The sequence below is a fragment of the Aedes albopictus genome, chromosome 3 (genome assembly GCF_035046485.1).
Source record: "Aedes albopictus strain Foshan chromosome 3, AalbF5, whole genome shotgun sequence".
Lineage (NCBI taxonomy): Eukaryota > Metazoa > Arthropoda > Insecta > Diptera > Culicidae > Aedes > Aedes albopictus.
Window position 1 is genome coordinate 377,593,357 of NC_085138.1, and position 13,416 is coordinate 377,606,772.

Genomic DNA, 13,416 nt, shown 5'->3' on the forward strand with positions numbered 1-13,416 from the left:
CTTCAAAAAATCCTCCAGAAACTCCTCAAGGAAATCCTTCAGAAATTCCTCTAAGAATTCGCTCAGGAAATTCTTTAAAAATTCCTTCACATATTACTACATGAATTCTTTCAGAAGATACTCCGGGAATTCCTTCAGGTTAGTATGGAAGTATTACTGTAGGCATTTTTGGAGGATTATACGAAGGATTTCCTGTATTATTTCCTGAATGTATTTATTGAAAAATCCCTAGAGGTATTCCTAGAGGAATCTATAAAGGAATCTCTAATTAAATTCCTGAATGAATTTTTGATAGAAGTATTAAAACAGATCTTGTAGAAATTTTTATTACAGTTTCTGTAGAAATTTTTGAATGAATTGTTGGAAAATGGTATTCTTGGAGGAATGCTTAAAGTAATTCCTGGAGAAATTCTTGAAGGAATTACTGGAAGAAGTCTCGGAGCAGTTGCTGAAGAAATCCTTGAAGGAATTCTCGGAAGAATACCTGGAGTTGTTCTAGGAACATTTTCTTGAAGCATTTCTGGAGGTTTATTGAAGAATTTTGAAGGTATTCATGAAGGAATTTCTGGAGGGTTTTTTGGATGAATTCTTAAAGGAATTTCTTGAAAAAATCCCTGGAGGTATTTCTGCCGAAATTCTTGAAAGGATTCTTGGAGGAATTCTTGGCAGAAGTCTTAGAGGGACCATTGGTGAAATTCTTGGGGAAATTCCTGTAGGAATGTTTAGAAGAATTTCTGGATGAATTGCTGGAGAACTTCCTGAAGGAATTTCCGGAGTAATTTCTGGAGACTAAGTGCACAGTCCAGTGGTGAACTAAATGCGCAATATGATTTTGTTTCGTTTTTTAATACGTATGCTCTATTCACAGACAAACAGCCGTAACTCATCGAACATTTTTCGATTCAAATCATAGTCACGGAAACATGTTCGCCCAATGCTAAAAGGGCTGAGTTTGGCCAACCATCAACTAGATGGCGGTAGTGAGCAAACGTGAGCGCCACGGATGGCCAGTTGGCAAACTATCAAATTTTTAAATAGATCGTTAAAACGATGTACGATGGGATTTATTAGAGTGTTACGTCTGTTTTGTCTGTGCTCTATTGTTATGTTTTAATTGTATCTACCAATAAACAAATTATATTTGAAAGATGGTAAATTTATAGTATGATATTCGTATCATATTATATCGTCAAAATGTAATACCAAAAAAACAAATGCATCTACATTGAGAATACAGCTCAACTTGAAACATTAGGCGCTCACGCAAAAAAAAAAAGAGCGATTCCAAGCAACAGCATCAAAATTAAGCAAATTTTTTAATTCATGATTTTCTATTGAACTGAAACTTTGCACAGTTTTTCAGTTCCATCTAAATCGCCATTTTTCGATATCAAATTTTAATTTTGAATTACGACTAACTTTTCAAAAGGGTGTATGTGAAAATGGTTCAAAAATATTCAAAAATCTGCACAGCCAAAATGGTTCGTTCGATTGCTATGAATTTTTCAGCAAAGTTAGATAACTAAATGGTGATTCCTAAGAAAATATACACTGTGAAAAAAAATCTTTTTTAACATTAAAAAATATCATTTTTGCCACAAAAACTCAAATATCTCAAAACTCTATCTTTTTACCAACGTAATTTTTTTAGCGAAGACGGTCCATTATATTAGCAATCTACCATAAAAATTTGGTGATGGTAAACTAATAAACAAAAAAGTTATAACATTTCAAACATTTCACAATTTTCACATTTGGTAAATATTTTTTTCTGTGTAAATTATTTCGGTCAGAAATCGCAGTTTGATGCTGATTTTATTGTTAAGCAAAGTTAGATAACTAAATGGTGATTCCTAAGAAAATATACACTGTGAAAAAAAAATCTTTTTTAATCTTAAAAAATATCATTTTTGTCACAAAAACTCAAATATCTCAAAACCCTATCTTTTTACCAACGTAATTTTTTAGGGAAAACGGTCCATTGTATTAACAATCTACCATAAAAATTTGGTGATGATGAACTAATAAACAAAAAAGTTATGACAATTAAAACATTTCACAATTATCACATTTAGTAATATTTTTTTTAAGTGTAAATTATTTCGGCCGGAAATCGCAGTTTGATGCTGATTTTATTGTTAATGGTCGTGCGTGAGTAAAACAAGCTGTTTTTATTATGTATTATGTATATTATATGTACAGTAATGTTCCGATTTTATCACGCCCTCCGCGCATTAGTCGTTTAAGGTACACCGGAGCAAGTTGAAATGGGTGGGGCAAGATGAAACACGAAGTTTTGAAACAGATTTCAATACAATTTTGTAATTTATCTTTCGTTAAAAGATTGTTTGAATCAAAAACTATGCGTTACGGCGATCAAACTATTTATTATCATTAGAAAACATCATGTTAACCCGCTGTTTCATCTTGCCCCACCCGTTTCAACTTGCCCCGGTGTACCTTATTCATTAATTTGCTGTTACATTTGAGGACAAGTGTTTTCCCTCTTCTTCAAGATGAATGTTGAGAGCGTGTTTTGCAACGTTAAAAATATTGAAATGGGTATAGATGTTGAAGAATATTCCAAAACATTTTTGAAAAGGGGCGTGATTAAATTGTTTAAACAGATGTCGCTGATGGTGCGGTGGCATGACTCTCTGCACTTAGCACTTCTGGCAATTTCTCAGTTGTTGTCGTTTTAGAACTTCCTGCGCCCTGCTTTACCGATGATATACAGATGGCTCGTTTGTCAAAGTCTAGACGGCAGGACGTGCAAGTAAATTTGTATTCAATGTGGGCATTTGGGCATAACGAGTCTCTTTCAGTTTATCTATGGTGCTTTCGGTGAGATTTCGTAACTCTTTTGAACATTTTTTTTTCATCAAACGGTCTACAAGAGAGCGTTGAGTTGAAGACCTTTGAGAAAGCGACTGTTCATGTTGTTCGTTAGATTATAATAAACAAAATCACTTATTAGTTTTAACTGACTAGTTTGGTGTTGTTTGCTTGACTGAAGAAAAAAATTACTAATAATTAATTTAATATCCATAGCGAAGTATTTCTTTGCTTTTTCGTGAGCATTGTCATGGTATGTATACAGACACACAAACGTAACACTGACGAAATTTTCATTGACCACGCCTTTAACGATCATTTTGAATCTTGGTAGTGGCTTTCATAACCAGAAGAGCGCCCATCGTGCGTTTGACGTTTCACACCAGCGCCTTCTGATGACGATATTGCACAACGCAGTGTTTCGTGAAACATTTCCACCAGGTGGTGTTAGTGTGAACTGGGCGATGGATTTTCACGAAAATTGTTCTAGGCGTTTCGTCTGTTTGTCTATGGTATGTACCTCTCATGCATTTGTTGTTGTTGAAGTTACTCACATTCTTCCGATCATAAAGTCTGTTCTTTAAGAGGTATTTTTTTTTTAGATAAACTAGACGTATACGCGTATATAAAACTTTTATTATACAGCTTTTCTCTTAAAAATAAGTTTAATTCCATTTTTCTTATAATCAACAGCTTTTCAACACTATCAAGGGATTTTTTCACCAGTCACGTACAATAAAAAGTATGACACTCTCAATGTTTTTGATCACAACACTGGATCGCGTCTAAGTTTCAAATAGATACTACAGCAATTATGAATAATCAAACAAAAATATCATGAAAACAATTTGTTTAATTCAGGCGGTAGCCTTTACAATAAAATCAACATCAAAATATAATTCTCGAAATAATTTACACAGAAAAAAAATTTTTTTTGTTACTAAATGTAAAAATTGTGAAATGTTTGAAATGTCATAACTTTTTTGTTTATCAGTTTACCATCACCAAAATTTTATGGTAGATAGCTGATATAATGGGCCATTTCCCCTAAAAAATTGACGTTGGTAAAAAGATAGGGTTTTGAGATATTTGAGTTTTTGTGACAAAGATCATATTTTTTTAAAGTAAAAAAATAAATTTTTTACAGTGTATATTTTCTAAGGAATCATCATTTAGTTATCTAACTTTGCTGAAAAATTCATAACAATCGAACAATCCGTTTTTGCTGTACAGCTTTTAGAATATTTTTGAACTATTTTCGCATACACCCTTTTGAAAAGTTAGTCGTGAGTGAATATGAAGGTTTAATATCGAAAAATGGCGATTTAGATGAAATTGAAAAACTGTGCAAAGTTTCAGATATTTTTGAAATGGTCGCTCAGGATCGACTGACATGACTCCGTGGAATTCCTCAAAAGAAATGTTGCCAAAGCATTACTTAACTGTAAGGAAACACACGTGCGAGATATTTACAATCGCAGTAACGTTCCCTTTCTGCAACTGTGAATCCCCCCAACGTTTAAGGATCGCCTCGATGGTGATCCACCGAGCGTCCCGGCGCAAATGAACCAAATCCATTATTGTATGCAAATGACCCACTCGCTCGCACTTTTACGCTTTCGGTGATTTACACCGCAGCAGCATACTACGCTTCTCGCTAAGGTAGCCCATTCATTGTCTGCTCAAATATAAATTCGCCGGCAGCGTTCATCATAGCAACATTCAATAACACAAACTCGTTCAAGCGGTATCAGTTCCTCACTACTCAATCCCAAACGGATCAACCATGCAGTCCCTCAGTGTGATTTGTTTCCTGGCTATGTGCGTCGTGGCCATCACTAGCGCTTACCCACAGGAACCGGTGCTGGCGGACGAGGCCCAGTCTGTTGCCAACTCTCTTTGTAAGTTACATTTTCAATCCAATGAAATTTCTGTAACAGACATCAATCTTTTCCACCATAGTTGATGAACTTCCGGAGGAATCCTACCAGGCTGCCGTGGAGAACTTGCGCCTCAAGCGGGCCACCTGCGATCTGCTGAGCGGATTCGGCGTGGGTGACAGTGCTTGTGCTGCCCATTGCATTGCCCGGGGCAATCGGGGAGGCTACTGCAACTCGAAGAAGGTGTGCGTCTGCCGGAACTGAGCGAAGTGTAGAATTTGAGCAGAGCGCGGTCATTTTTGAAAATATGTTCCTATTAAGGTTAAATTTAACGGGATTGGTATGAATCGATTTGTACTACTTTGGATGTGAATAAATCTTTCGGTACACGCAATCAATAATTTCAGGAATTTGATGTTTATTGTCCTCAAACCTTTGCTTGGTTGTAGGAGTTACTCTCGGTATTCATTTTGGTATAAGCATATCAACTAGAGCTCCTACCAGGAGTATTTCAAGGGAATACTTTTTAGGTTTCCTTACCGGAAGAAATCTAAAAATAATTCCCTTGAGATACTCACGGTAAGAGCGCTAGTTGATAGGCCTCCTAGACTTCTAGAGCTTTTCCAAAGATTTCTTCTGGAGTTTTTTTTTTCACGCATTTCTCCTTGAATTTCCTCTAAGGATTTATTTTGAAATTCCTCAAGGGATTCCTTTTAAAGTTCATCCAGCGAATCATCCAGAAGTCTATCTCTCGAAACTCTTCCAAGGATTCTTTCTAGATCTAGATTTTCTGCGTGAATTTATTTCTAAAGATCCACAAGAAACTTCATCTATAATACCTCAAAATTCCTCCTAGAGTCTCCAAAGATATTTCCGAGAGCTACTTCAGGGATTCCTCTTGGAGTTCTTCCAACAATTTGTGCTGAGATTTCCCCAGAAGTTCCTCTAATTATTCCATTTGGAGCTACTCCAGGATTTTTCTTGAAATTACATACTTTATTTTTACTGCAATTCTTGATACTGAAGTTCTTCCAGGGATTCCTGCTGGATTTCTCAACGGTTTTTTCACACAGTTGTTCTCTAGTTTCTACTGGAGTTATTCAGGGATTTTTACTCGAATACCTCAGAGAATCGTCCTGGGATTCTTTCTCGGAATTTCCAAAGTAATGTTTTCTCCTGTAACCCTTTAGTGATTTCTTTAGAGTTTCTGCAAGGATTGTTTATGTACCTGGAGTTATGGCAAAGATTCCTCTTCCAGGATTATATCCAATCACAATAAGGGAAATTTCACAAAGGATTTCTCTTGAAGTTCATTTCTACTGGATTTCTAAGAGAATTGACAGATATCTTTTCAATTTTCCTTAAGGATTTATTCTGGATTCTTAATCTTCAATGATGAACTATGCCAGGAAAACCCACTCTATCGCCCAGGCATTGACGTCTCCATCAATTACCACGGGACTTATTCCCACTAGTTCGCTTGATAGTGAATCTAACATGGACGAGAACTGGTCTATCGGCAACTTGGGGTGCATAGCAACTGCAGTAGTACACCCCGTTGACCCTTGGGATTGCGAAGCCCTCATGCGCGTGGAAACTACATATTTCCTGGATCGGGAAACAACCGGGCGTACATTGCCACTAGCTTGGCCCAGTTTCCGTTATCGGGAGGGATGCGGTAAGGATCCGCTAGTAGAGTGATGTCTGTACTTGACTCCGAGAATGACTGCCACACTAAGTGTTGTGCGGCTTTACAGTGGTTCAGGTTCAGCTGTGTAACCTGCATTATCGTCGGTTTGTTCGACCTCCTCGCGTGCCTGGACATTTAGGCCCGGCCGTCGTGTAACCCTTGTACGCCGTGCAAATCCGCACTTCCTACAGAGCTTGCTCTGTCGGAGCCTTTACACGCCCACTCCTACGCCACTGGTGACTCACACATACCATCTTTTTTTAAATCGGAATCCAAGGGTTTTCCTTTCTTTAGTACGGTTGGCCACCGTTCCTCTTAGGGTTGGCCTCTTGGGGCTGGGTTTTCCTGCCCCTTTCGGTTTTTGCAACCGACTTGGCAGCCTGGTTACTCGCGCTGGCCGTCCTTTTCTTCTTCGTTGGGTTTTCGCCTGCCTCTACCGGACGCTTCTTGGGCAGGGTCTCCTCGGCAGGTTTCGGCCATGCAGCTCGAGCCGTAGAGCGGTATGACCTCTCCGCTACGGCTCTGGCGAACTGCATGGTTTCGTGCAGCATCGTCGCGTTACCGTTTATTTGGGTGGACCGCTCCTCCCTCCTGCTCGCATCAGTCGCACTCTGCTCTTCGACCAGATGATCATACTCCTTTTTGGCCAGAGCCTGTTTCAAGCCCTTGCTGACGGTAGTCCGCCCGATCGTGTAACCGATCAGCTCGTCAAGATGTTCGGCAACTAGCAATGTCTACCCGAGCAAAGTCTGATAGCAAATTGAAAACTAATTTTGATGTTGTGATATTGCAAATTTTGATAACTCAGGTTGTTGTCATTTGGTCGTTTTAACGGTTAAAACATCAAAAATGAGAGCAGGAAAATGTTCCTGTGACAGCAAATTGAAAACCATTCCTGCTATCGATGATAGCAAATTGATAACCATTTTTGTTATCAGTGCAATAAAATTGAAAAATCGTCAAATGTAGAGTTTTTCGGTTGATATCAAATCCTAAATGCAATAATACAATTGCACTAACGATATATCCCTAGAATTGCTTTACATAGTTTACTAAAAGATTTAAAAACTATTGTAACACTAAATATTTACATTAATTTAAAATGACAGGAAACCGAAAGCAGATAAAAATACTGACAGTGAAATCACAATGGAAAACACGTGTTTTGGGCTGAACAGCTGTTGAAGTATAAGGCGTTGTTCAGTTGATTACCACGTGCTTTGCTAATTAACCACTGCTGAACACAAGTTCAGGAGTGATCATTATTGAGTTTTTGGGAAGATTATGTTTTGCTTTGGGTGCTGCATCTCACCATCTCTAGGATGGCGCAGATAGGAAGGCATGCGGCTGGCAATCGACAGGTCTCGAGTTCTAATCAGGATTAAGGTAATTTTATATTTTTCTAGGGGTTTTCGACTGGAACTGGTTTGCTATGGAAATTCTGGCTTTCTCAGTCTAGGGAATCCAAACGATTAAATTTGCATTGTCCGCCTGGTTTATTTAGCCTTTTTCAAGGGTAAACTAAAAGAACAATTTTTAAATAGTTAGATACTAGTATAAAACAGATTAACATATAAAGAAACCTACGCTATCTATCGTTTTTTTTTTTTTGTTTTTTATCATTAATGCCACAGTTTGTTTGGAGCTTCATGTATCCTATGCCTGTAAATTATAATTTAGTTGTTTCTGTTTTTGTTGGAGTTTTTGAGTGGAACTTACATAGTTTTTAGGCAAATTAATGAATATTTTTGGAGGGACATCGACACTTTTTCACATTCATCGATTCACTCTGTACTGATAGATGGATCGTAACGGTTGTTTTGAAGAATAGTGGTGAATTTTTATATCTACTCATTTGTATCGCATTGATCGTTGCGTTCCCTGTCTCTGCGTGTATTTTGGTTTTTTTATGGTATGCAAAATACCAGCGTAAGCTGTGTTTAACCCTTCCACATCGGTTCTGAAATTTACCGTATTGGGAGTGTTGGTGATATGACACATTTTTAGTAGTGGTAGTGCTGTTGGTTTGTATGTACGATCGATTATTGTTGTGTTATCTAGATTGAATGTGTGATGGGTTTCTACAACATGTTTGACGAGTGCTGTTGTTATTTGTATGTTACAATTTTGGGATTTGTGTTTTGCATATGTATTGTTTTGTTTATATTTGATTTATGACCAACTAATCGTCGTTTTAGATGATTTGTGGTCATTCTAATGTAGACCTTGTTACAATCAAAGCAAGGAATTTTGTACATTATGTTGTGCTGTTCTAGCGGTGGTATAGGGTCTTTTACGTTTTTTAGAAGATGTTTTTGCATACCATAAAAAACCAAAATACACTCAGAGACAGAGAACGCAACGATCAATTTGTATCGCATTGAGTAGATATAAAAATTCACCACTATTCTTCAAAACAACCGTTACGATTCATCTATCAGTATAGAGTGAATTGTTGAATGTGAAAAAATGTCGATGTCCCTCCAAAAATATTTATTAATTTGCCTAAAACTATATGTAAGTTCCACTCAAAAACTCCAACAAAAACAGAAACAACTAAATTATAATTTACAGGCATAGGATATAAGAAGCTCCAAACAAACTGTGGCATTAATGATAAAATGCTAATCTGTTTTATACTAGTATCTAACTATTTAAAAATTGTTCTTTTAGTTTACCCTTGAAAAAGGCCAAATAAACCAGGCCGAAACGTCGGGCAATGCAAATTTAATCATTTGGATTCCCTAAACTGAGAAAGCCAGAATTTCCATGGTATTTTTATATGTAATTCTTATTTCATAATAGGTGTTCTTAAGGCGAAACTGGAAGCATTTCCTCATTATTTTGGTTTTTGATTTTTTTTTATAAAATAACGAAGCAATATTTTCAAAATCGGTTTTCGTGCACATGTAGAGTATGGATCAAGGTATCTCCTGAGAATGTTTTTTTATTGTTTTTGCAGAAACCATTTTTTTGTGAAATTTTGTATAAAAATGGTTTCTGAAAAAACTAAAAACATTTTCCATCTGAAAACAAATCAGGAGATACCTTGATCCATACTCTACATGTGCACGAAAACCGATTTTGAAAATATTGCTTCGTTATTTTATAAAAAAAAAATCAAAACCAAAAAGTGAGGAAATGGATCCAGTTTCGCCTTAACATGAGAGCGAATAATTACTCCTGTTGAAAGTTCAACATTTTTGCATTTTATTCATTTTCAATCATTTTTGCCAAAGCTTAATAAACGCTTTCCTGTATATTTGAAAACACTTTTAATAAAATATCTTAATAATAAAATTAAGTTAGTGCACAACATGATGCTTTATAACTTCTTCAAATTTGTGTGAACACAACCCGAACATAGGTTGTACGTGAAAATAATTCAAATGTTATTCAACAATGTGCCGAATTATTTCGTCATAATGGAATCTGTTAAATGAGTGATTGTTGGTTGGGATGATGATGGCTTTAAATTCAAGATGGCGGATGTTTTATGGATTTTTAACTCTGAATTCATGCAATATGGGTAATATTACGATTTGTTCACTATCTATATAAACTTTTCTCTTTCAAGATAAAGCGCGGTTTGCAGTGCTTTTGTACAAGAGTAATAACATTTTTTGAGAGGGGAATGATAAATTCGGGGTTGAAGATTTTTGTTCATTTGCCCTTTTCATTCTATATCAGCTGAAAAGTGTATAAGGCCACATTGTGGCCCAGGATCCCCACATTTGTAAATCCAGCCCTGGGGATAGAAGTTGCTGGAAAAAGGTTAATGATCTCAATGGGCTCTGTATTACGCGTTACCCAGCCTTAACTGTGCCTGTTAGCAGAACAATGACTGAAAACTAACGGACAATTACCAGCAACAGTCGCCACACCCTCTAATTCGATACCTGTTGAACCTAATAGTAATATCCCTGTCAGTTATTCATCATTATCAACCGTTGACACAGCAGTTGACATCACCCATTTCCGCTAACGGCTAACCGAACATCGACGCAACAGATTCATTTAACTTTCATTATCCATTCAATTACCAGCTGCAATTCATAATTATCAATACGTGGACTGAGTTAGCAGACGGTCAATCTTGTCTTCCCTCTATCGAAACTAAAAGTCACTAGACTGCACGACTTCTTTCGTGATAGAAGCGTAGCCATTATCATCAGCAACAGCTAGTTGACGGTCGTATGCATAGTTGAATCACCTCTCTGTGAGCAATTGACCACCATACCACAGCCAGCGTCAAAGAACGTAGGTAAGACAAAAAGTGAACCCCACCCTCTAGTAGACGTTCCGTCAACAGGTGAATCGGCGTAAAATTATCATCAAATCCTATCAGGAATAAAAAAAAACGACAACAATCAATCGTTCCCACTCCACTTAAGGACAAACGTCTTGAAATCCCGGTTTAACAGTGCATCAAAACTTCAGACGCACAAATTTCAAGAAGCAAGCTTCAAACAACAATGAATTTTATTATTCTGTTCTTGCTCACTTGTAATAAGCTTAAAATAAGAAGCATAGGTGCGCTGGTTTTGTTTACGAAGAGATTTGTGCCCTCAAAATCGTGAGTAGGTGCCAAAGTCGGCCATTGTGACGGCCATATTGGGATTCTAACAAGTCTGTCCTTAACGAGCCGTCGTCATCGTTGGTCTGTGCTGGCTGGAGTGCATTACATGACGGTTTCGGTTGACATACACGTGCAATTAACTGTGAGTTTTACCATCAATTAATGGCTCTCGAGTTGAAAGAGATAACAAACTACGGTGTTATCAGAATCCAAATACAGTCGTTGGTGTTCGTGAGAAAAAAAAGAGGGCACGTACTTCCGGTGAGATTCAAACCCGTGACATTTGGACCGATCGTCAGGCGCCTCTATGTACTGCACCAGAAGTGCTCACCCCGGATGCAATGGATTGTTATAGCTGATTTAACGCTCCTTTGGCATTGCATTGGGATCAATTTTGATCCAAACCGTACACTGCGTCAGCTAGCTGATGCCAATGTGATGCATTAGGAAAGTTAAAAGAAAGAAAACTGCAGAACGAGCTAAAAGTTTAAGAGCAAATTTATTTACAACAAAATAATTTATTTATTTACTATTGTTTTTTTAGTTCACATCTCATGAATAATTTCATTTAATTAGAATGGTACACAGTTACACTTCCTGTCGTCGCTACACTTGCCATTCATCCCAAATGTTTGACAATGGAAGTAACACGGTTGAATTAGCAATTTGCTGTACTTTCCGGTACACAATGCACGTCTCGGTCGATAAAATGTCCGATGACTCTCCAAACTCTGTTCCTCTGGAAGTATCACTGAAAAATAAAATCTTAGGGTGAGCCAAGAAGTTCAACAAAACGGATTTGTAATTCTCACGTCTGGCGTTATCGCTCGAATACCGCAGCTGTTGATCTGACTGCGGGATACTTTGTACTAGTGCCAGCATCGCTGCCAAAAGCAGCAACCACACCGATACCGATTTGAAGGAAAGCATTTTAGTTACAGCTACTAGAGTCAAACGGTAGAATCTCCTTGAGGATGAAACTGATGCCTCAACAGATTGCTCCGTCTACTTTTATAGCATTCACCATTCACCAAGAAAAATTATCTATCAATACCATCAATGAATGAATCAATAAAGCACGATTTGGGGTAAACGGACCAACTTAGGTCAATCGATACGTTTCTTTCCAAGTCTTATCAATAAATCTCTACGGAGAATCATGATGAACAGATGCATTGATTATTATCGGAGATTGTCTGGTAAAGCGTCATTCACCCCATTATCCTTTGTGTTCCAGCCAATAGTGGGAGTCACACTTCCAGAGGTATTGGCTGCGTACAGCTCTCTGGATGTTTTCTAAACACCACCGCGGCTTGTTCGAATGGGATTCCCATCAATCGAAGCGGAAATGAATGGTTACTAAGAACGTGACTAGCATAATGAGCACGCTTCTACTATGTGTGCTGTTGACCGAATGGAGAAATTTTACGATAATTTTAAAAACAAACGATATATTTTAACAAATTGTAAACAATTAGAGTTATTATTTAATGTCTTTTCTTCTTCTACTTCCTTCTGGTGTTACTTGCCAGCTGAGTCAGATCGTGCTTTTCTGCTGGGTGTTTTATAACCATTTTCTACAGTTATTAATCAAATGCTTTCTTTGACAAATTACTATATCCTGGGAAGAATGTTCCCATTACGAAACTCGCCAGCACTTAATGAGTCGGACAATCGCGTTGATTAAGGAATCATTTTTGGAGTGAACATACAGGGGATAGACAAAATGATCGGGACGGGCAACATTTCACTTTTCAAAAAATGTTCAACAAGCTGTAACTTTTCGAAAAGTGTATCAAATATTCTCAAATTTTTACTGTAAGCTCATCAACTAGTTGTGTATCAGTGGTCCAAATTATAAAAATATCGGGCTATTCTCCACGAAGTTATAAAGATTCTTGAAAAAGGTAAAATTATCCGATAGCCAACTTTGAGCTGTTATATCTCTGAATTCAATGAACTGATTTCAATGAATTTTTGACCATTTATGACTTATATAATGAACTCTAAAAAACGTTCGACTTAACTTGAAATTTTTAACAATAGAAAAAGTTATAGCGATTTCATTTATTTCACGATTTTTTAGTAAATTGGTCTATTTTCTATATGCATCCCAGTACCTTCTCAATTTATTGTCGGCTATGTTGTTACTTTCCTTCAAAACACATTTATATATAAGTCATTTAGAGGGAATTTAAATGAACTATAATTTGCATCTTGAATTTTGAAACGATGTTGAATTTTTGGATAATTTGGTGTTTTATTGGAAAAATAATCTAACCGTTATAATTTTCTTTCGTGTTAAGAATTTTAAGCTAAGTCAAAAGTTTTTCATAGCTCATTATGTAAGTCATAATTGGTCAAAATTTCATTTCATTCGGTACATTGAATCCGGAGATATAACAGCTCAAAGTTGGCTATCGGATAAATAT

General features: G+C 36.9%; 2 protein-coding genes across 3 annotated transcripts in view; both read left to right on the top strand.

Moving 5' to 3' along the window:
- The window catches only part of LOC109399110 (uncharacterized), a 141,039-nt gene that overhangs the window by 88,022 nt on the left and 39,601 nt on the right, over nucleotides 1–13,416 (top strand). The window lies entirely within an intron of this gene.
- Nucleotides 4,545–5,098, top strand: LOC109399074 (defensin-A). Its single transcript, XM_019671499.3, has 2 exons — nucleotides 4,545–4,736; nucleotides 4,798–5,098. The coding sequence occupies exons 1-2, from the start codon at nucleotides 4,622–4,624 to the stop codon at nucleotides 4,977–4,979; spliced, it is 297 nt and encodes a 98-aa protein (XP_019527044.3). The 5' UTR covers nucleotides 4,545–4,621; the 3' UTR covers nucleotides 4,980–5,098.

Excerpts from the sequence above, each read along its gene's own strand:
- LOC109399074 (XM_019671499.3), top strand. The coding sequence starts at position 4,622 with ATGCAGTCCCTCAGTGTGATTTGTTTCCTGGCTATGTGCGTCGTGGCC. Across the intron at positions 4,737-4,797 it reads GTCTGTTGCCAACTCTCTTT|TTGATGAACTTCCGGAGGAA; the intron begins GTAAGTTACATT and ends TTTCCACCATAG.